This window comes from Ischnura elegans, chromosome 6 (genome assembly GCF_921293095.1).
Source record: "Ischnura elegans chromosome 6, ioIscEleg1.1, whole genome shotgun sequence".
Lineage (NCBI taxonomy): Eukaryota > Metazoa > Arthropoda > Insecta > Odonata > Coenagrionidae > Ischnura > Ischnura elegans.
Genome location: NC_060251.1, coordinates 86,279,143 through 86,303,407, shown reverse-complemented (window position 1 = coordinate 86,303,407; position 24,265 = coordinate 86,279,143). Strand labels below are relative to the sequence as shown.

The 24,265-nt window shown below is 37.8% G+C and overlaps 1 protein-coding gene across 4 annotated transcripts in view; it reads left to right on the top strand.

Annotated features, from left to right (window-relative positions):
- The window catches only part of LOC124161102 (maternal protein pumilio-like), a 1,117,691-nt gene that overhangs the window by 1,079,624 nt on the left and 13,802 nt on the right, over positions 1-24,265 (top strand). For all 4 annotated transcript variants that reach the window (XM_046537301.1, XM_046537300.1, XM_046537302.1 and 1 more), the window contains 5 exons: positions 12,072-12,249; positions 14,250-14,330; positions 17,799-17,986; positions 18,889-19,030; positions 19,677-19,802. In XM_046537301.1, coding sequence (XP_046393257.1) covers positions 12,072-12,249; positions 14,250-14,330; positions 17,799-17,986; positions 18,889-19,030; positions 19,677-19,802 — 715 coding nt within the window. The remainder of the gene's footprint in view (positions 1-12,071; positions 12,250-14,249; positions 14,331-17,798; positions 17,987-18,888; positions 19,031-19,676; positions 19,803-24,265) is intronic.

Genomic DNA, 24,265 nt, shown 5'->3' with positions numbered 1-24,265 from the left:
GTTTTTTTCTCGTCCTCCTTCGTAGGTGCCCATGTTTAAAGCGCTACATCAATAAAAAAATTTATTGTGAGCTATTATTTTCCGTTCTGAGGTGTTCCATCGGTCTTCACGCTCTGGGCTCGTGAAAATCCTCCTCGTTGCACCCACGGTATTGCTGCTGCGCAATGCGCGTATTCCTCCTTATACGCCTTCTCCTCGCCAGCCGCATCTCCTCTTGTCGCTCACCTTGGCTTTTTCCCTTTTATTATCCCCTTCCCTTTTGGTCCCGGGGCGTAATGGGGAGAGGTGGGCCAGGGTTCCGTCAGTCATACCCCCACCCCCGTCCCTGTGTCCTCTCGTCTCTTGAGTCGGGACCGCAGGGACGGATTTTCGCGACATTTCCCACGGGGTGACACCGGAACCCCTTCCATAATGCGCCAGGATCGGGGGGGTAAATTCATGTTTGCGAATGGTACTTCCCTTGACGTCGTCCCGCCTTGACCCGACTGTTCCCTTTTGTGGGAGGTGAAGGAATGTTGCCTCCACCAAATTGTATGCGGATCTTTTCTAAAGCACTTTCGTTTTATTGCTCTTTCTGCTGTTGGGACATGTTATGCTAGTGTCTTCCGTAAGGGTTGCTCAATGCCTCCCAATATCATTGTTAAGATATAGATAGGGGGCTTGGATGAGTTTGGTTCTGGTATCAGAGAATGAGTTGATTGTGCTCGCTGAAGATCCTCGCTGGCTAGACTATTACCAAATGATTGCATGAAACAAGTGACTTTGTATGCAGTCACGCGCACGGGTGCTAAATCTTATTGTATATCACGAAAGGGTTTGTTTGCCCCGGTGGAGAAGTCGTCAAAACTTTAACGGAAATGCTTATGGAAGACTGTCTGCTAGCGAGACTCAAATCGAAAGTACAAAATCTCTTAACAACCATATATAAAATTTATATTTTTCCTTTCGAGTTAGCATTCCTTAACCATTTAACTACCACATATAATGGTATGAAAAATATTAATCATCAGAATAGCGGCATCATATCAAAGTTACGTAGCAAATTGTGATCCCAATTTTGGTCTCGGTTTTTGTTACAGCGCAACCACATCAAGCGCTCTTTTATATTCTCCCATAAAAAATCATCAACTATAGTCAAGTCAAGCCATATTAGTTCGGGCTATATTTGCGATGAAAATGCCTTGAGGAAAGAAACGAATCGCCACAAAACTAAAAAGAACTTGCTCTCAGTGGATAAATGAAGCACCTAGGAGTGACTCGATCCGCGGTCGCAGGATTAGCGGGCGAGATCCTTACGAACCCTGCCACTCTGGGAGGTGAGATTAGATAGAGGACTTAGTAGTTCCTTTCTTCATCGCCACCATTTGTCAACAATCATAAGATTGCTTTGAAACAGCTCCCTATTCCTCTCTCCTATCCGCTAGCCTTTTCATGGCTACGTATTTGTTCTCTTTTACATCCTTTATAACCTGTGTGCGGAAACGTGGACACTGAGGAAGGAGGACGAAAGAAGATAGGAGGCATTCTAGATGTGGGTATGGAGAAGAATTGAGAAGGTGAAATTGACAGAGAGGAGTAGAAACGACGAAGTGCTGGACATGGTGGGTGAGGAGAGGCAACTTTTAGATGAGATACGGAGGAGACAGAAGGTTTGGATGGAGCAAGTACTTAGTGGGGAGGGGATGTTGAAAACTGCGTTAGAGGGTAGAATGTTAGGTAAACGAGGGAGGGGAAGGAAGAGAATGAGGTTTTTAGATAGATTGAAAGGGAGTAGGCCTTACAGTGAATTGAAGAAAGCAGTGCTGGAAGGAAAGGGAGGCTCCCAGATATCTTCTTTATATATTATTACATGGAAACCTACCTTAATCGGTAGAATACTATTTAAATAGCCTGTGTTATGTAACTCATTCGGGGCGGTCCCTTGCCCTTCTTCCCTTCCACCTGTGCCTCATTTCTTCCTTACGTCCTCGAATGTTACATCCATTAGTTTCTTTATGTGAATAAAATGAGATGCAGCGGATCGACGAGAGCAAACCTCTCATTGTAGGCACGTGCATACTTGTTTCTCGCGTTTACTCTCTTGTCTCTTGCATTACCAAAAGCCGCGCTCCGGAAAGGGAGGCTTTCCCCACTACGTCTTTTCCTTCCCCCCTCGCTCTTGCCATGCCATCACTCCTCTTCCATTCTTTTATTTTCCATCATTCCTCTCGTTTCTCCCTTCCTCCCCATCTGCCCTTTGTTTCTCCCCTCTTTATTTTCCTTCCGGCTCACTTTCAATCCCGCCGCTCGTGAAAAGGCCGCCAGTTTCCGAGAGAACATTCCCTCTCTTCCCCAGCGATCTTTGTCTTCCCTTTGCGTTTCCACGGCTTGTATTTCTTGGTTCCTCGGAATTCGCCCGCCCGTGAAGAAATTGCGAGGAAAATAGTGGGCCGATGCCTCCCGCTCGTGTTGGCATCACTTCGACGAGACCAGGTGTGCCTGTTGGATGGTGCGCGATTCAGTTAGCCATTGCCTCCTCTCGGGTCGCGCCTCTAAGACTTTCTGCTAAGTGGATGAATGCTCAGGTGTCTATTTCTGCTTGTCCCAATGTTTGTTTTTTCGAAGCTTTTTTTGGCGTTTGACCTGTGTTGAATGTAATTTTTTAAGGCAGGAGTCGGCAACCCGCGGCTTGCGGAACAATATCACCCAACCTAGGAATATTTCATCAGTTGTTTTAACACTATGGATTACTTATTACTTGAGTGCACATGGACTGTGTTCTTCTCAAATTAAGTCCGTTCAATGTTTGATTGTGAAAATATTTATCCTCTTCTTATTTTCGCATAAAATATGATTGAAAATATTTCCTCTCCATATCCTCCACTTCGTACTTTCCTCATTCTTATCACCCCTCCATCTCACTTTTTCCATGCCGTCTCTTCAAAGTACTTGTTTCTGAATTGAAAAAGCCATATCAGACTTTTTGTAAGACTATTACGCCTTCTTCAGCCTTGTATTACGCCCTATTGAAAGTAACATTCCCCAAACCGAACATAGCGAATTAGTGTTTTTACTACTACCTCCTACTCATCGACTCTGTTAATGAAATTGATCAGTTAGCTTAAATTATTTATTCTCCTACGCTTGGAATACATAGCTTGTCCTCGAAATTCTCGTCACTCTTACTTGATTATTTTTTGGTATAATTAATTCGTATTCAATGTTTGCAGATATTACTTAGAGATAGCTCTGATATCATAGGAGTTTTTACTCATCTATGTTCTGTCCATCTGCAAATTTACTTAAAGTAAATTAGTTTGAGTGGATGTTAATCCGTCGAAGTCTGAATTTACCTCGCCGAATTGTTTACTCCTATTCCCTTGAAGTCGTACGTTAGGTAACATTCTGTTATTTCTCACCCCAACCCGCTATTTCCTCCTAGATTTCTATAAAAGTGTTTGGTGTCAATTTAGTTTGTTCCGCTGTTGCTCCAACTGTGATCTTATCTCGCCAATATTGTGCTAAATTCAGGAATGTAAATGAATTCCAAAATGCATGAAGTAGAATTGGATATAATTCAGCTGCGGATTGCAAAAAAATCTAAAAATACTTCGTAATGGTGCTCTATCAACATTTGAGTCTGTTCATTTCAGCGCCTGCGAAATGAAGTCTTACCAACCCTTGTTCGCTTACATTGGCAGTGTTGCTCTAGTTGTGAGAATTACATTCTTTGAATTGCTCTTTATGCAGCAAAAAATTCACCAGGCGCGTTTTGAATTCTGCCCATCGCGACCCTTGTCGCTACGCGTTATCCATCGTAAGTGGTTTTTATCACCCATCTCGCTGAAATTCAAGATCTTTGTGTTCTATTCCCGTGGTTTCCAAGGAAAAAGATGGAGATACAAGAGTACTTGGAGGCTCTGGTGGGTGGTCGTTACATTACTGCGGCGTGTGCCAATTCACCGACGTGTGTCGCATTGCTGGAATGACGAAATGCCTTACTCCGGTCGGCGAAGTGCCTTCGTATGACCCCGTCTTCCTGCAACCCTAATGCCCTCTCTGTATTCATGAAAGGTATCCCCGAGACACCTGATCAAAACCCTACAGGTTGTCACATTATGATCCGCATGCTGGTGTACAAGAGAGTAGAGGGAATGTGATATTAAACCAAGGTTTTTATCTTGGTATTTACCCTCTTGTTTCATTATCTTTTGCCTCAATAACTATAGTAATTTTAGTGTTATATTAACCGGTATATCATATCAATAATTTTATATTGTATGAATGAGTGCCAAGTTTCAGTTTAATAAAGCAAGTACTCATTATGAATAGGCTCTTCGTTAACGATTGTACTAGCAGGCTTTTAGTTTCCTTTTTGTTCATTTAAGGATGCTTGCGGTGCAAAGCTTCTTTTCGTGTTTTGCGCATCGATGTACAGTAAATATGTCTCTGTTTGGAAACTGGAGGATGAAACGACGAAACATGCCCAAATTTTTTCATCGTTTCCGTTCTTGTCTTTCACCGCGATCTCCACTCACTGAATTTCTCTCATCTCCCTGAAATGATCTCGTTCTCTTTATCTGTCTCGTATTTTTGCTTTCAATGCTATGCACGAATTCGGAGCCCAAACGGAATGTTTTCTCATTGTCATCTTAATATGACGTCATCATTTTGTCCCTCAATATTTTCAAGTCGGAAACTTTTTTGTCGGTGCCATAAACATTTTGTGTTGGTTTCACGGGTGAAATGACCCCCATCGTGTTCTGATACATTTCTCCTTGATGGCATTAGTGATCGATGTAAAAACCACGTTTTTGTGTCGTCGCACTCATTTAGCATTGAAGTGATTTTTTGTGGAGAATATGGGATACAATGATTGCGTAGTCTTGTTTACGTGTGTGTTTCTGATGTTGTGTATGTATATTGATATTATCTCCCTCCGCATTGCCTACGTGTCAATTTGCTGTCGCATTTCGAAATAAATAATAAAAAGTCAATATTTTTGTGTGCATCTCTTGCAAATGTCAACATCCATCTAGGTCACAAAGTGAGATAATGTGAAAAGCCATGTTCATTAATTAAATCGTACATTTTTAAACTTACACCTTTTTCTGCTGTTCAAGGAGCAGTGTAAAGGTGATGCTGAAAACTGTGATCGAAAGAAAAGTGGTGGTTAATCGAGGGAGGGGAGGAAGAGGATAGGGTAAATGAGAATATGATAAATATTTAAATAAAATATCGGTAAATACTCAAAATAAAAATTTATTATTAAAGAAATAAATAGAATATTTGATGAAAAATAATGCTTCTTACACCGCATTGAAGAAGAAAATTTATTGTAGCCATAGTGATTCATAGAATGCAGAATGACAGATTCCCTTAAATGTTAGAATACCTAAAACAAAAAATGCGGAAATTCGATATAAAATATATTGTTTTGAGCTGCGTAGTGGAGCAGTGTGTCCAAGCAGTGTCGCCTCGCCGAGGCTCTTTTGTCATCCATCCCTTTCCTCGGGGCATGTTCCCCCTCTCCTCCATCGCTGTACCCTCCCTAATCTGCCGCCTCCACTTCTGCCTCTGCCCCCGAGCCGCCTCCGCTGCCCCATAATCCCTCACATCCCCCGCCTCTTCCGTCCGTCCGGCCCTTCTCATTGGTCATCTCCTTCCCTTCGCTGCACTCCTTTGTCTCGCGTGCGTGGAATATTTGGTCCGTCCCGTCGTCAACCTTTGGTTTAAAATGTTATGAGAGCGAGAGGAATGAGGGAGGGTATGTGGGGGGGAGAGGACGGAATTGTTCCGGATTGTTCCGCATCGGAGAGGGGTAGCTCCGAGCCAGAGTGGATAGTTTTCCCGCTCACAAGTGCTCCTAGGATGAGCGAGGCGTTTTAGTCGGAAAAATAAAGTTTTCCAATTACCCCCGCGGAGAAAGTCGCAGTGGTCATTTTCGCCCCGAGTTCGGAGGAAAGCGGGTGGACGAAAGGGACGGACTTTTGGGCTGGAGTTTTTTCGAGCGCACCCTGTCGTCGAGGATGAAGGATGTTGGTCCTCTCTTCGTGCCATTCATGATGGGTTTTTTTTTTTTAGATATTTTGAGCCTATCTGAATGGCTGTTTTCAAAACTGCGCGTCTAATTAGGAGTGGAAAGCACTGAGGAAATACGTTATCGTCATCAATGGTCAACAAGATTGGCTAATTGTAAGATTGGTTAGCTCTCCACTCGATTCTCCCATCAGCTTATCTTTTCACACCAACGTACTTCTCTTTCACATCCGTCTCCTTATTATCGTGAAATATCGGGAAACTGAAGTCTGCAGAAATTTAAACTTGTCTGTTTCTACACCAAAAATATTTGTTTCCGCTCTGATATTTTTGACGCCGCAAAATCATCAATTCGGTGTAACGCTCAAATTAATAAAATTTCTGAGCGTTGGCCATAATAAACATTTTTCTTCTTTTCCTTTATTATCCCTGTTGTTATTGAGTTGCTCTTCCCGCCTTTCTGTCGAGCGCGTGGTATCAATCATGTTTTACGGTGGTAAGCGGGGAAGGGGATGAAGAGAATACGCATCATGGATTTAATTTTTAAAAAATTTTGCGAATTAGAGAGGGTATATAGGGCATTGTTTCCGGATTTATCTGGCGGAATTCTAATTCTTACTCTTCCCCGACAAATGGAAATGTTTGTGTAAATTTTCCACTGATTCCATCCACCTTTACTGATTAGAAAGGGAATAGGGATTAGCCAGGTGTTTCGTAAAATGGTCCGTTTAAATGTACCTCAGCCGGTTCCATACCTATAATAATAATTATCATGATCATTTACGGCTTATTGTCTTTCCCACTATGTAATTTTTTAAGCAATCCCTGCTTTAAGTCCTACGTCTTGACGACGGATGCAATGATATGCGTGTTGTTCATCACAACTGCCGCTGCACAGTGGGCTGAAATCGAAAAAAGCTGGCCAAAAATCATATCTTCCATATTTTTATAATTAGCTCCACAAAATTTTTCCTACTATTCATATTTGGGTCATGTAACATGAATATAAAGACATTTTGCCGAAAAATTGATCCTGGGAATTTTTTTAAACAAATTCGTGGAGACGGAAAAAAAACAAAAATCGACTATTTGGACGGCTTCAGTTAAGAGGGAACTTTTAATTGAAATTAATAGTTAGGAATAAAAAAGTAAGTAGTTTAACATGAAATTTAATAGTTTAAATAAAAATGTTCATATTGAATACATAAATTATTTTTTTAAACATTATTAATGATTTAGTCAACTAATTTTCCGTTAACACTTTGAAAGGACACACATAAGAAATCACCTAGCAAAAAATTTATACCATAAACCAAAATGCCACATAAAATTATTTATGAGCCATAATATATTAGCATAAATATATAAAACATAAGAAAACATTAGGGATAAATTTACCAGCCCACTACCAGTTTTCATCGGATTCCCAGCCGTCACTGTCCTCATCAGAAGGTGGCTCCTCTAATACAAGTAAGTTTCGTATATCCTTTGAAACATTTCTTTTAGCATTTGTACATACATAACTATTGGATATTAGATAATCCGAAGTAAGGAGGAGCTTTCGGAAAAGATCTCCCATTTCTTCTAAGAGCAAAATTTTTCGCGTGTGGTGCGCTCCGAATCTTCTGATATCTTTGTGGAGAGATTCCAAAGCCCTCCGAAGAAAATTGGCCAATTGGAAGCACTGCTGCCTTGGCAAGTGATGCTGCATGAAACTGCACTTTGTGCACCGTGGGAGGCATGCAGCATTATCACGGATACATATCCACAAAAAGGGATGCAGTTTCTGAGCAGTACTCGCTGAAATTGGCGTAATCTATCTCAAGTCCAGATGTCAGAGCTTTTAATATAGAGGCAAACCTTGAGATGAGTTCCTCGTTAATGCCTATTTAAAAAGGAATAAAAGTCCTCACCAAATCCTTCTTCCAAAAAATTTTAAATATTCATAACAAATTTTGGAATGAAATAAAAATCTATATAATATGACGTTTTGATGGTAAACATACCGGTAATTTCTGATGTTAGCGTAGGTTCAGAAAAAAACGTCGGGATGTGTTCCCATCATTAGTCATGCCTAGACCATGCTTTAACAAGGAGCCTCAAGAAGAGATTCATGCATATCTGTTGGGAGCGGTATATCCTTCTCTAAACAACATGGAAATTTTACTACAAACCGGACACTGGTTCTCTTGCATTCTTTCCATATCTGGATATACCCATTGAAAACGTATTTATCCATGACATTCTTCAACACTTCCCTTGTCTTCTCGTCTTTCCCCAATTTTAACTTATCTTAAAGATATTGAAGGGCCAATTCACGTTTTGACGACAGCGCATTTCCACTTTCATTAATAATAACGTCATGTATTTCTTTGCGGGTTACTTTCATGCGCTCCATTTTCTCTCATCCGAAATATTAACAATCTAAATCACCGCGTAAGGAAAGCGAAATTAGAACATATTTCCCTAAATAATACACACGATCACAGAGATATTTTACTTGGAAAACGTACCTTTTTATCGTTCCGAGATATCCTTCACTAATGGTAGTTCGGCCTCAACGCTGAAATTTCACGATATAAGGGAAAAAAATCCTCGTTCTTCGCTTCCATGGGACAAGCACGCACATCCTTTCGCACTCACGAAGACAAACTGACTAATTTTCTCGGTAAAATTGTGGAAGAGAATAGTTTTCAACCAATTGGAGAGAAGCATTTGTGGAAAACCCCGTGCGAAGGGAAGCGATCCTCAACAGTGCAATAACCCTTTCATAGATCGAGGCAATAATGAAATAAGCGGCATTTCTACAAAAGGACAGTTATGAAACGAGTACAGAACTTCTTTAACGCCAGATAAGAATCATAACACGGTGGTTGGGTTTTCGGGTACAATAGGGATTAACGTGGTCGGCAGGGTAGTGCCCGCCGCCACTGCGCGGGCGGCGCTCCGCCACACGTGTGCCCTTTCCAGTGTTTGAGCTGATGGGAGTTATAAAAGGCCAAGAAGAGTACGGATAGCAGAATATGCAAGTGTATAGTGTTAAGAATTGGGCTTTTCAAGAATTAATATATAATTCTTTGCAGCCGCCCGCTTCCCGGGACAAGAATCTGACTTGCCGGCGCAATCGTAGAGTCCATTATATGACTTATGAAGGAAATCGTAATGTGCCCTTGGAAAAATTGGAACTATAAGACTAATATGCCATGCTAAATGTATACAGAGTATATAAGTGTAGACAAATGTAATTTCGCTTCACTTTTGGCGAATTATCGTCGACTACAGCTAAGTCTGAACAAAGGTTAGCATCTAACCACCGTGTCGGGCGGTTGGACATTCATGCACGTAACTTGATAGGAGAGGCGGGGAGGCAAATTGGGGCAGGATTTTTCAATTGATAACTAAAGTTGACACTTCATTTTATAATGTGGTGCTAAACACTCCGTGAAGCAAAGTGAAAAACATCAAGTTTTTCTCTACATTATGTTAAAAATACGTGAAAAATAGGACATTTTAATTGTTTAAATAAAACTTATAAATATTATCGCTAGAATTAAAACTTTCACTACAATGGATTCTAAAAATGTTAATTTCTATTATGTAATGATTTAAATTTAGGCATTTTTAAACATAACGCAACAGTAGAAAAAAACTTCAGTCAATTTTTTCAAAAAATGGGGAAAAAATTTTGCAATCATTTTTCATTAAATTGACAGATGTCTCCTGCTTTAAGAAAATTAGTTATAAATAAAATTATTTCAGTAATGTGGTCACTGATCATTCTATAATTTTAAAATATAATAGTTTTTTCCAAATTAAAAAGTGAAAAAAATCATTTTTGGCCAGCTTTTTTCGATTTCAGCCCACTGTGCGCTGTCAGGTAGATTTCCCCTCGACAGCGTCGCGCTGCGGTCTCCAAGAGTGATAACAAATCCCGAAATCCCTGTGTCTAGTTTTTTGCGTCGTGCTCGTCGCGTCCGCCATCCAATCTCGCTCTGCGTTCTCATCTCCTTGTTATTTTTTTCGCATCCTTTTCGCCGCTAGACGAATACCTGCGTGAAGTAAGCAGACATTTATTTCCGGCAGGAAATGTCTGTGCGGTAATTACCGAGACAGCTTCTGGAGCCACAAAAAGGAACATTTTGGAAACCTTTCTTTCCACTTCTCATATCTTTTTGGATCCCTTACTCTTCCCCCTTCAATAATATCCTTGAATTGCCTCCTTTTCCTTGAATGTTTAGCAACCTTTAGTGGTGGACCTTCTTCCTGTACCGTGACCGTTGCGTAAAGATTTGATGGACTATTGCGTACTGTTATCGGAGAAGATGCAAAAGTAGACGTAGCATGATGTTAGTTTTTGAGGTAGCTTGTGGGGAAAAATTTCTTTGAATTTAACTCGTGTGTTTTTTGATTGGCATATTACCGTATTTTCATGTTTATTCATTTCATTATTTAGAGCTTATGAACCATCTGGAGTAATCGATGTTGCGATTTTTGAAATATTCTACAGACCCTCTTCATCTCTTTGTAAAATATTCTCGAGGAAAGGATCTTTTAAGGAGTTAGAATTCTGCTGATTTTTTTCGGAACAGTATTTATTGAAGGAATTCTTCGATATTTTGTGATTTTCGTGGAATTCTCATGCCGTAGATATCTGCCGTTGCCCTTATCGGATTACCGGCGTGGTCGCCGGCTGCAGATTGACCGTCTTTTAACAAGGAACACTATTTTTTTTTCGCGGCTGCAGACCCTTTCATGCTTACCTTCCCCCGCCCCTCTCATGTCGCCGAGGACGTTACCACAGTCGCTATTGTCTCTCCCGCCTTGTCGAGTAGTGCCAGATCAACTCGCCGCCCTCCCCCAAGTCTTCCTCCCAGCGACAGTCCCCCCTGGTCCGCGACAGCCATTGAAAGCCCCTGAGCGCGCCCTGTCGCCCCCGAAACTTCTTCCCTCCCTCGGCCATACCCCAAGGGCCTCGGCTCTCCGTTCACTCCGTGACGTCAGCGCCCTCCGGAGCCCTCCCCGGTCGTCATGTGGCTACTACTCTTCGGAAAGGAGAGAGGGGGTTTGGGTACTCTGTGTGGGTGGGATGGGGTCAGAAGTTCTTGAGCTCATTGTTGTATGAAGTGGTGTGAGTGTAGCAGGGAAGAAGATGACAATGAGAGGATGACATGACCGGTTGGGGAGGGAGGATGATGGGACACTTCGGCTGTGTTCCACTTAAATTCTGCGGCCCACAGTTTTGATCTCTGGTCTCGTGGGTGTCGACCTCTTAGTTGTCCACAGAGGTGCACAATTCTGACATCTGTGATGAAGTCCGTGACGTCTGTGATGGGTAGTTAGAAATTTTCTGATAGATGAAGTTTTGTGAAAATAACCTGAAGAAATAATTAAATTAAAATTTTAACATCCAGGGCTAATTCTCAGGTCACACAAATTGGCCAATCAGGCCTTATTGGCTGGTCAAAATCTTTAGCTTTAATGTTTAATTGTTCAGCGTGTCCTTGTGTGATAAAGTGCGGTTTATGATATAAGGGTAGCTTTTGGTTGTGTTATACCTCCAAAAACTGGCAAGTAAAGATGCTGAAAGTTCTATGGGTGGAGGATATGGCCAAAAAATTATCCTTTACGTTGTGACATAGTCATTTGGTGACTCCTATATGACTTCTACTGAATTCAGTCATTATTCTGTGCATCAACAATTAATGGTATGTTGAAACACCAAACGGGAGATCTCTAATGATGAGACGAAATCCTTGTTAATGAATATCAAAAGTGGGGTGTTTTCTGGATTAAAAAATGCTTTAGAGTTCTCAATAAAGAATAATAATTGTTGAGGATTTATTCTTATTTTAAAAGATTTATCATTGGGTATTTTTTTTCATTGTGAATGTTTTTTTATTGATTTCTGGATTAATGTTACCAGGCTGGTACCAACTAATTCAGGTTAAATGATTGTTCTTTGAAGATGGGTATTTGATTATGATTTTTTTATGGAGATTTTTGTTTTATTTTAAGGAGTACCTCTAACCATTGTCTCTTCTTGTCCCTTGCAGCAGCTGTTTCGCAGCCAACAACAACAGCAGCAACAACAGCAAGTGGTTGCGGCAGCCGCAGCTGCGGCCGCCACAGCTCCCCAACAAATCCAACTGCTTCAGCAACAACAACAATACCTCGCTGCAGCCGCCACACAGCAGCAGCAGCAACAACAACAGCAACAGCAGCAGCCATTAGGTAAAACTCAAGAGGAGTGAATTCATCCCATTAATTTTAGTGTTAGCCGGGAGAAAATGTCCATAAATTGCCATGGTAAAAAATGTTAGCATTGGATTGAGGTGCAACGATCGTAATGGCTTCTTGGAAGTCCATATTCCCCTTGAGTGCCATCCTTGATGGACCACAAGGGCTTAAATCTACCACAATCCCTGGTAAATTGCCATGGGAATTAAGGAACCACAATAGCGTAGTGTTCTGCACAGTGGCCTGGAAACCCAAAAGTCTGTCATATGATTCCCAGTCTTGGGTAATTTTTTCCCATGGCAATTGTTGTGAATTTCTCTGCCGTTCATGTGGCAGGACCGAAATATTTTGCAAGAGAGAATGTGTAAGCCAGTTTCACACAATACTCGATCCAGCATAAGTCCTGGAATTGTAGTCTGCAATGAGTTATGAAGATGGAGATCCAATATATTCGAGACTATGCTGGAAAGTTACATGAGATCATGGAGTATTTGCTTGTGATGATGTTGCAGAGTGATATTGGTATCTTCCCCTTTTGGAGCTAAAAGAGGAAAATATCATACATTGGCCGTTGAAAGCAAATATGATTACTTGATGGTTACTGGATCCTTCTAGGAGCTTGTAGTCGTCCGTCACTGCACCAGTTATGAAAGCATGTCATTTAGCGAGTATCATGGTTGTTTTCTAGCATGCTGGTTCTGTTTCACATGGTACAGAGGAGCTATTTTGCTGGCAATTATCCTCGAACTTATGCTGAATCAAGTCTCATGTGGAACGAACTCTACCTCTTGTCAAGAAATGGTGTCAACACTTGTTCTCAACACTTTCACTGAACGAGATATCTATAGGCATTAATCCTACATTAATGTTACAAACAGATTTGTCTTGACTTAATCCTAAAAAGAGCTATAAGGAAAGGAAATGATCTTCATATATATAATAAGTATATTCCCATGGACTACAGAATGCCACTTTTGATACCTAATTGAAAAGCCAAAATATAGTCACCTGTCCTTTGAGAATATTCCTTAAAATGCCTGTCAGTGTAAGTGTTTAATTTACAAAGAAATGTTTTGAATGATTGCATCGAAAGTTAATTTAAATCTATTCAACCTGAGAGGTCTTTACATAGCATTTAATGTGTATAGACATTCTCAACCTTTAGACTTACTGTTTTGTTCATTCTATAAATAAATTGGCCTCGATGTACGGTCAGAGTTAATGATTCCAAATCATATTATACTTACGCTCTCTCACTTACTGCTGCTGAGGTGTGTCTACAGTGGTATTCCCTTGTACATAACTAATCAAGTAGCAATCTTAATATGTGTACAGTATTGCATGCTCTTCGCCTTGAATTTTATCTATGCTATTAATAAATATAATTGTAATCACCTTTGTTTTATAAGGAGTGTTAAGTATATTTGTAGAAAGATAAACCATGGTCATCTAACCTGATTGTACCACCTAAGTTCTATTGCAAGAACCCTTTAAAATTGCTTTCACTTTTTTTACTGTGAATATGTGAAACATCATTTAAACTTCACTGTATAATATATTTTAAAGAAGTATTTAATATATTCTGTAAATGCTTAAAAGTGATATCTAAAATGTATTTAAACGTAAACAGTTCTTCAAAATTAAATACCTCGTACAGCTTCAGATTTGAGGTTGATAGATGTTTCTTCATGTGCCATTCTTTGCCATTGCTGTAATGATTCACAAATGAATGTGCACAAACTTGCCGTCTTTTTATATATTATGTGTTAATCTTTCAGTTGATTCTACCATTTCCACCATTATAAGAGGAAAATACTCTTAAGCAGTTGTTGGATTTTATGTTTGATTGATTCCTTTGAACAGAGGTTTGCTTACTGTGTGGGAGTGTGTAAATGTGTATAAATGTGTATGTTAGTGTGAGTGTGTCTGTGCATTTGGAGTTGAAATCCTTCCCCCTCTCCAACCAAAAAACCCTTTCTCCTTTGTCATTCTAGGAATTGCTGCTCCGGCTGCATTCACTAGCGCACCATATGTGATCAATACACAAGAGCCCTACGTTGGAACACTGATAGCAGGTACTAGAGTACAAGCCCATACACCTCTTCTGTCCTTGCTTGTAATGCCTTCCATGCTATATTTTTAATAAGTTATTTCCCAGAAAGAGAAAGCCCTTGGGGGTTGACTTTTTGCTTGGGTGAAACACCTTGAAAATGGTGCAATAATTCATTGTGATCGTGGTTCCTTGAAATTCGCTGTGAAAATGATCATATACTTATTTTAGTTAGTCATGCCTAGCTGATTCTTGTTTGGCTCATTGAGAGTAAGCTGCGTTAGCTTGGTATCGTACGAGTGTCGTTTCAAAGGACCTTGGTGGGACATCAACTGGATCTTCTCCTTAAAGTTGTTCTTTCTGCTGCTGATTAGAGTAATTACCTGCGTAAATCAAATTCCGTGTGACAGAATTTTTTTATAAAAATGGAAAGCTACTGGAAGAAATTCTATGTGTAGAACCCTATATAAATACAGATGTAAATTATCATTGTTCTATTTTAGTCTTTAATAACTCCCTCCTTACATTTAAAGTCACCTTGCTTTATTTCTCTTCACCAAAGTTTTGGAAATCATTATGGTGTCCTCATTTGGCATGACTTAGACTCCCAATTTATACTAATTTGTGACTCCTGAATTGAAAAATACTAATAAATTAGTGAATTTAAGATTCATAATTTTAATTTACTGATTATTGATTTCAGAGTCACATAACACAAAAATAACTACCATGATGTTTCAACCCTTGTTCTTTTCTTAATTGCTTAATGTATGCTTTAATAATCTGCTCTACTTTGCCAAATAACATCAGTTCAAAAATTTTATAAATCTGTAAACTATCCTGGGAGTTAGAAAATTGGAATTCTCCTGTTTTTAGCTTTAAGAAATATTAAATTTTGCATGTTTTAGAATTATAGAATGTGAGTTTTTTGCTTCAATTTTAGTTTACAAAACACTTATCGAATCCTTTATGGTTTTTATCTTTTCTACCTTACTATGTAGGTGTGCCCTTTTTTGCCATCAACATACTACTGTCTTGTGTTTCATGCACAATCTTTTACGTTAGAAATGTATATTTTGTTCTTATAGTATATGGATATTTTACAAGCACTGATGCATGGTTTGTCGGAAGAATCAGGAAGTCTTCTTTTGTAACATTGTATAGTATTGATGTTTCTTGTGTACAATTATCTCCCATTTTTGTTTTTCATTCATAGCATTATCAGTAACAGCTTCTAATTTTGATGTTTAATGGGTAGAATACTTAAATTATATAAAAGTCATCATTGAAGGATATAAACTTAATGAATGAAAGAACCTTTTCTGGTTCCTCTTAAAAACCATATTAAAGAAACAATTTGTTTTGATGCATTGTGCCTTTCCTACAGCTTGAAACTCATTGTTTCTTTAATGGAGTTTTTAAGTGGAACCTGCTTATGATCTTTCAGTGACGATGGAATGGTTCCACCCCATCTCATTCTATAGACTTATCAGTTTTATCATTGCTCATCATAGTTCTGTGTTCATTGCAAATCCAATGTATATCATAGGTTTTGACCTTCACTTGGTGGCTTTCTATTACTTTAGGAAAGTTAGGAAAATGGCATAGTGGTTTGATGGAGGATAATATTTCCTTGTGCAGAAATACTGAGTTAGTGTAATACAAAAATCCCTCGTTTGATGGGAAATAGAGTATGATTTTCAGCATCGAAGAACAATTTTACTATTTTTAGTGTGGAAAGAGGGCAGTATCCTTTCTTTACTCTCAGTTGAGTGTGGAGCAAGGGCAATCAAAGAATTAATTCCCTTTTTGGATTATAATCGGTCATTCTGCTCGCATAAATAATTTTAATAGGTGACCATACAAGTAGACCTATTCAATGATGTTGTCTCTGTCTTCCATCTCTAAAGTTTATGCCTACTGGCTTTGTGGGAATGTTTTATCATGGTATCCTTAAAATCCTTCGTGAAAAATGAATTATTTATTTATAATTTATGTATGATTTTATGTTTTGTTCTTGTTCTCAAAATGTAGTCATTAATTGATGATAATGAACTTCATTGACTAGGCTTTCTTACACACATATTTCACATTTGCGGATGGTAAAATTATGATTTATATTAATTTTATTGTATTGAGGGTTACATTGATAGTTATTTTAGAAATATATCAGAAATAAATTTGCTAGTTCCACCATACTGAAATTACTCATGTGTATATATCTTTTAAAACAAGGTAAATTTAGTTCTAGCATTGTTATTTTAGCCTAGTGTACATTTTTATACATTCTTCAGTATTAGTTGTTTTTATTCATGTTAAGTCTTTCTTCTGCATTCAGTTTTTGTGCAATCCATCTTGTGCTAGAATCATGCTGTTGTATATTACATGAAGTGCTAACTTATATGCCAAATGATATTTTTTCATTTTTCAATGAATCAGTGTTAACTAGCATTTCAAATATTGAAGCCATTTTTTCATCTTGAAGTCTCCCTAACTCCCTGAATTTTTTTATTTCATTTTTATTAGTAATGGTTTGGGCAGAATGCAGTCATAGTTTCATTCCACATCTCATTATTAGCCCCCCAAAATCATTTTATGTAATGTTACTTCATGTGTGACGCGTGGAGAATATTTTTTCAATTACATGGAAGAAATCAGAGTGCATAATTCCATCAGAAAATAAAAATTAGCAGCCATAAGAATAAACTTTTTTCAAAGTCTCAACCAATTTTATAACAAATCTCATGAAAATAGTCTCCTGCATTTCATGCAAAAAAAAACTTACCAATAAAATTTCAGCATGAGCACTTGCTGAATATTTAGGTGAGTCATTATCTATCTTTTTTCTTGTGTTTGGCTGTATCATCAGAAATATTTAATGGTTATAAAACCAGTTGTACTGTAGGGTATAGATCTTAGATAAGGCTGAGTTTGGTACCTAGTTAAAGTACAGCTGAAAATTCCTGTTTGTTTTAGCAATTAGTTTTCCTTTTTATCGTTATTAATGTACACTTACCCAACGCCTAAATTTTGGTTATTTTATCTGGATATTGCAGTCATAGGATGCCATATGTTAAAAAAATTACTTTTTAAGAATGCGTGTTAATAAATTTGAAGCCAAGACTATTTTTGCATAGCACTGATAGATAATTTTTATGTTGATAATACTTTTATTAACTACTTTTTGTAATTTTTTAAAATTCCTGTAGCAAAAATTACTTTTTTAATTCAATATCTGGGTGGATTAAATGAACATGTCCATGAATAATCATTTCGATAGATAATTTAATGTTAGGTGTGTAATTTATAATTTTTTATCACATCTCTATATCTTAGTTTAGAATAGCCTTAAATTTTATGTGGAATTATATTTTTTTCATCCTCATTGTAAGCTAATGAAACTCATACGGGGTTGAATTATGACTGATTGACAAATTATTGATGAGTTCCATAATGCCATCCATTTGCTAACATTTTATGTATTTCCTCGCAGGACCGCCAGCAGTAGTTCCTCAGTACTATGGAGTCGCACCATGGAGTGTGTATCCCGCAAATATCATTCAGCAGGGGGCGGCAGCGGCGGCTATTGCTGCGGCTGCGTCGGCACAACAGCGTGGAGGAAGGCCTCTCACCCCATCTTCAGCCTCTGAGATTAACAGTGGCACAGGAAACCTCAACCAGGTTGGTCATTCTTTTGTGTGTCAAGATTATCAATTTTGCATTCTTTCTTGATATTATTCGAAACTAAGAGAACTTTGACCTTATAAAGGTGTCAGCTCCCAAATAACATCATGTTACAAAAAGTTAAGCCCATGTGAAGAAGTAGTTGTGAAGGCTGCTATGCTACTTCAAGTTTTTGTCTTTTAGTCAAATGATCTAAATGCAGATAAGTATGATGTCTATTTGAGGATAAATATTTGTTAAAACTCTTTGTATAAAAATTTCTCTGAAGTTTGCAGTTTGCATATTAATGGAAGGAATAAAATTTATTTATTGGACCAACCATGTTAATTTTTAAATTATTTGTCATGGGATGGATTTTTTATCCTTCTAACAATATTTTTTGACAAATAATGTGAATAAAATGTCTGAATATTTGTACTCACTGTTCCAAATGGTGGAGCATTGCTGACCTTCAATAATCCCTCTCATTTTAGTAATATCCGGCCTTTTTTGCCATACTGCCTAATATTGGTTCAAATAATATAATTAATCTTCATTTGCACACAATCTGGTCATCGATTCACTTTCTTAGATCCAAAAAAAATAAACTTAGCATTAATGATTAATGTACATTTGATAATTTACATCTTCATGAATTTTAAAAGTGTAATGGAGATATGGTTAAAAAAAACACCCCAGAATGTACGATTGATGATTATGGAGTGATATTATGGAATATCAATACTATGGAATGATAATCTTGTGGACTGTTATATGCCATTTCATTTGTCATCTTTTTGTATTATTGTCCATTTTCATTGTTTTCTAGTTGAAATATCAGTGATGTGGATGAATAAAGATAATATTGTAATTAAAATGGTGGATTTTTCTCAACTAAGCCAATCATGTTATCTTTCTAGGTTCAGGGACAGTATCAGGTGATCCCGACCTACTATGACCAAAATGGCCCTATTGTTATGGGCAATGTACGAGGTATTAGCAGTGGCACACCTATGCGCCTTGTATCCCCTGCTCCAGTTATTGTTAATCCTGGTACACCAGGTAAGAATCAGATTATTTTTTGGTCTATCATACGTGTTTGAATATCATTTTGCATTACTTTTCTTGGAATTGTAATACCAACTGCCTTCGTCCAAAAAAATTTTTGTTGGTTTCATGTCATGATACATATTCACTATATTTGGGATCTTGCTTGAGATTTTCTCATACTGTTAGACTAAGATAAATTCCATATTTTTGGAAGATTAAAACAATTTTAATTAATTGTGCCTACAATGCAAAATGTCGTGCATGTGAATCGTAGCCTAGACCTTCCCATGATGTGAGTCATGAATAACCTGCAACCTAAATTAGTGATCCACACAGACATTTTGAAATGTGGATTTGTGATTGTAATAGCTATTCTTAACTGACACGCTAACATTCTCACTTTGATCATTGTTTTCTGTTAGTTTATTCAGTTATTCCTCCTTTGCAAATCAAATCACTATGATATTTACAAATGCCTGTAAAAATTCTAACCACAGGTAAATTATAATGACAGATTTAAGTCTTCCACTTCATGATTTTATTTCAGAAGCTTGTTTGATCTTTTTGTTTGCATCATCAAAATGAGCCTTGTATTTTTCATGCTTGCAGATGTATTTCTGAATAATTCTTGCTCATTGAAAATTTCTCCTTTTTTTAGGAAATAATATGCGATTACTGAGTAATCAACCTCAGCAAATACAAACTCCCCCTGCCTCATTGTACAGTGGAAACCAGCAAGCCTCTCTTTACTCTTCATCTGCCTCTGCCAATGGCGGAACTATCGGTACGTGAACGTTTTCTTAACTTTCAATGTTTTATTGTAATTATATTCAAATGCTGAGAGTAAGTATGTTGCGACAGCATTTTACCATGTGATCATCTCTCTGTCATCCTGTTTGTTGCCTCGATGGCTGTAAATTGCATGCTGTGTTGCGTAAGCATTAAATGACTGTGGGAAAGTGCATTAATGTGGTTTAAAGATGTTAATATATGAAGAGGACATAGCTATAATAGGTGTGTTTGTACAGTAAAGTGAAAGTTTCAAAACAATTACACCTGTGGTTCAATTGGAAGATATGTACCCTTAGGTTGCATTAACAGTAATAAAAGAGATCGCCTATGAAAAAATGAGACTTCCTCATATAAAAACCTCCTGGCTTTGGTATCATATTAACAAAAGAGTCCTTAAACCCTTAGTAAAACATTGGCATGATAAAAAAATCATTTGATTCATGGTCTATTCACCTGAAGTGGTGCTGAGCTGTAACTGGTGTTGTGTGGATGTGGGAAGTGTGGCTGCGTGGCTCATTGACGATGGAATGCTCTTTTTGCCTGCTTTGTTCACTTTTGTATTTTCTGGTGACTTTTTTATACCGGTGGTGTAATTCTACTTTCTCTTCTTTCTCTTTCCTGCCCACTCATGACCTGTACCTACCTGCTCCCCCATCACTATCTCCATGCCTTTTTTTATTTTTCATTTTTTTTACTACCTTTTTATAATTTCCATCACCTCTCAAACTTCCTTTCTATCATTATCCATGAATCCTTCTTTACAACCCTGAAAAAAATCCTATTTTTTCTTGGGATAAAATATCATGTCATGATGATTCTCATCCCTGTTTAAATCATTCGTTCTTGCATTGATTTGTGCTTTATGTAAATGCTTCAACCTATTTTCTCAAACCTCATTATTCTGCGCTTTGGCAAATATCATTCTTCACCGTCATACTGACTATGTGGTTTACTACCAACGAATACCCCTATATCTTAAATATCCTTCTTAAACCTTTCTATACCCAACCACTTATTTTCTCACTCTCTCTTCCCAACTATTCGTGTATAACCCATTTCTCTCTTTCTTCATCTCCATTGCTCACATAACTACCTTCCTGCATTCCTCGTTACTTTTTTCCCAACTATCATATCCAACATTATGTTAAATTTTCTCACTCTTCCTGTCCAACCATCCTCATCCTTTCTCTCCATTCCTGATCTCCTTTTCTATCTTTATCTCTGTCTTTGTCTCCGCATCTCCATCGCTCATACTACTACCTGCCCCCATTTCTCCTCACTTCTCTCCATTCCCAACCCTGTCTCTCAACCCCCACTCTGTCCCCCTACCTGCCCTTTTCCAACGTTTTATTTTGTTTTCACTGACTCTTCCTTTCCGACTATCTCGTCCTCTCTCCGCATTCCTCCTCATCCCTTTTCTCCCTTTCTCTTTATCTCTGTTGTCATCTCTGCATCTCCATCACTCGTACTACTACCACAGGCCTCCAGTCTTCAAGCATTGGGGGTGGGGGCGGGTTCAGCTCTCTGGGGGTCGGTGGAGGGGGAGGGGGTGGAGGAGGTGGTGGAGGCGGGGGTGCAGCAGGTGGCGCAGGAGGAGGGGTGGGCGCAGGGAGCGTGGTGAGCGCCCTGCAGGCCCAGCAGCAATCGCAACAGCACCAGCAGTCGACGACGAGCAGCCTGGGGTACGGGAACAGCAGTCTCGGGACGATTGGGTCCCCAGCCCTGGGATCACTCGGCTCAGGTACAGACTATGAATGCCGAGGCGCCCTGTGTCTCTGTGGCTGGCACGCTTAGCACAAAAGGCTGTGCAAATCTTAATTATTTTCATTGTATAAGGACTGTAGATGTACTGTAGTGAGCATTAGAAAGTCAGCACTCCTCTTGCTTGTATGTGTTTTCAGATGGCGTAAAATTCTCCTGCATTATTCTTTGTCATTAAGCACCTCTAACAATTTTTTGTATGCAGTGTAATTGGAATGTTTTTTTTATTTCTTGAACCACCCATTAATGTTAAAAGGCTGGTGCATGTATTGCTGTTAGTTGATAATGCTACCTGTGCTACTGATGCTTATATTTCGAGTGATAATCACAAAAGTTCTCCCATTCCATCTGGTGAAAAGCCCTCAAGGTTATTCCATGAAATCATAGTCCGAGTTTTACGTAGTTTCTTATACATTTTCACATCTTCCCTAATCTGAAGTTCATTATTTGTTGCTGCTTTAATATGGTTTTCATGGTAGAATTCCTTTAGGGTATACATCACTCCCTGACAGCCAGTTATTTGCTGTCTTTCTTTTGATATAGCGACTTATTATGTATTGCGAAGTTATGCTTTCATCTTGGAAACATACATTTTACATAAATAGTACATATTCGACCTTTTTCAACATTTGCACGTGACTAAATATAAAGTTTTACACCTGAGGAGATACCGAGGCAAAATTTTTGAAATTTGAGGTGTGTGGACTATTGTTGAAAAATGGTATATTTTATATGCTCTAAAAATTTCAAGACTTGGTTTTCAAGAAGTAACACCAATAGAGACCCATCATGGGGGAGTGACAGGTCCTCTGATATGAATATTCTGAATCAATTTTATTTTTTTGCTTGAAATTATTCCATCAATGATTGCTTAATCAAGTGAGCAAAGTAGAACATTTGAATGTGAAAAGGTGTGGAAAAGTCATATTTTGTGTTAAGGGCGACTGATCTATAATGATGACGGAAGTCCTTACATTGTTGCAGTGTTTAACATTTCCCTTCCAAAGTCTTCCTTGCCTCATGTCTGAGTGGATAGATTTTCAATCACTTATATATTTTATTTTATATCACCTCAATATGGTTTCCATTAGGGTACCTGAGCACAGCATATTAGAAAAATTGAAATATTGCAGGGAAGTGCTGACTTTTTAATAGCCATCTAAGAAAATTTATAAATTTATTTGATTCTGTTCATCTTACCGTTTCTTGATTTTCCTGAATTAATCAATTTTTAATCAGAAATAATTTCATCTTAAAAAAACTCCCTCAAGGTTATTCCATGAAATCTTAGTTAGAGTTTTACATAGTTTCTTATGCATTTTCAAACCCTCTGTAATCTGAAGTTCATTATTTGTTACTCCTTAAATATGAATGTCATGGTAGTCCTTCAATTAGTAGTTTTGTTATAGCTGAGAATTTTCTTCAATACTGCTCAAGGAATCTGAATGGTAACATGTTCTTGATAAATTTTTCTGTTGCTCATCTTTTAATGATGATTGATCATAAGTTATGAATCAGGTTGTAAATTTACTTTTATCAGTAGTCGCAGTGACCTGTACTCCTTAAAAGTTTCATCAGGAGTACAAAATGTTATAATCTATGCTGAATAGAGCCTTAAGTTCTTTGGTAATTGTTTGAAAAGAAGCATTATTGGTCCAAAAGTTTTATAATTATGAGTATTAATTTCCAGAATTAATTCTTTTAATATTTTAATAAAATGCAATTTTGGCAATGGCCAAGTGCACAAAATTTTCATAAATCTTATGAGTAGCATTTGTGGAATTGGGTTGGAATTTGTTGAATTAAAATATTATTTATGTTTCAAATCAAGAAATGATAGGACTCAAGTTTTGTGTTTTCTAAATCTGGAAATTATAAATTTAAAATAGTAATTAATGGACTCTACCTAATTCAGATTGCTTTTGCAAAAGTTCAGTGTCTTTCAAAGCTTTATTCAGATAAAAATTCCATCCTCAAGACCATCTTTAAAAATCCAGATTATCCATTCTTTTTGAAGATCCGATGCTCTTTATTTTTACTCTTTCCTAAACTGAATTGTAAATGCATTGGGATGTATTATTTTCAGGGTTATACATCAGGTCTTGCTACTTTTTTGGAGTTTTTATTTGAAAATTTGGAAATTTATTCTAGCCCTCTGTGGAAAATCATGTTCTAACAGAAATGGAATCTGTATTTTGTGAGATTTCATTTCCTTTTCAATCAATTTGCATGAAAATAAGAACTTCAAATTGGTTATGAAGAATTATTATTGTGCACTCCATTTTTTATCTTGCTTTCAAAAAAATAAAGCTATTATTTGTATTTCACCTCATGTTGTCCACTAAGTGGTACATAGATAATTAGTTTTTAAAAATGGGTTTAAATAATGGTCATTATTGCAAAATTCAATTATTGGGAAGTTATAAGTGAAGATTCACTAAGAAGTGAAAAAATCACTTTGTACTTATTAAGGATGCTATGTACATTCCTTGGAGTAACTTTAGAATTTATCCATTAAAATGAAACTATCTTCACGTAGGTTTTTCGACTCTGGAATAGACAAATGTGATGAAAAAACATATTTCTTTAATGAATTCGATTTTAAATTACTCCATTGGTATTTTTGATGGTTAGACATTATAAGTCACGTAATATACTTATCTTGTAAGGTGATATATTCTCCAACCAGGAGTG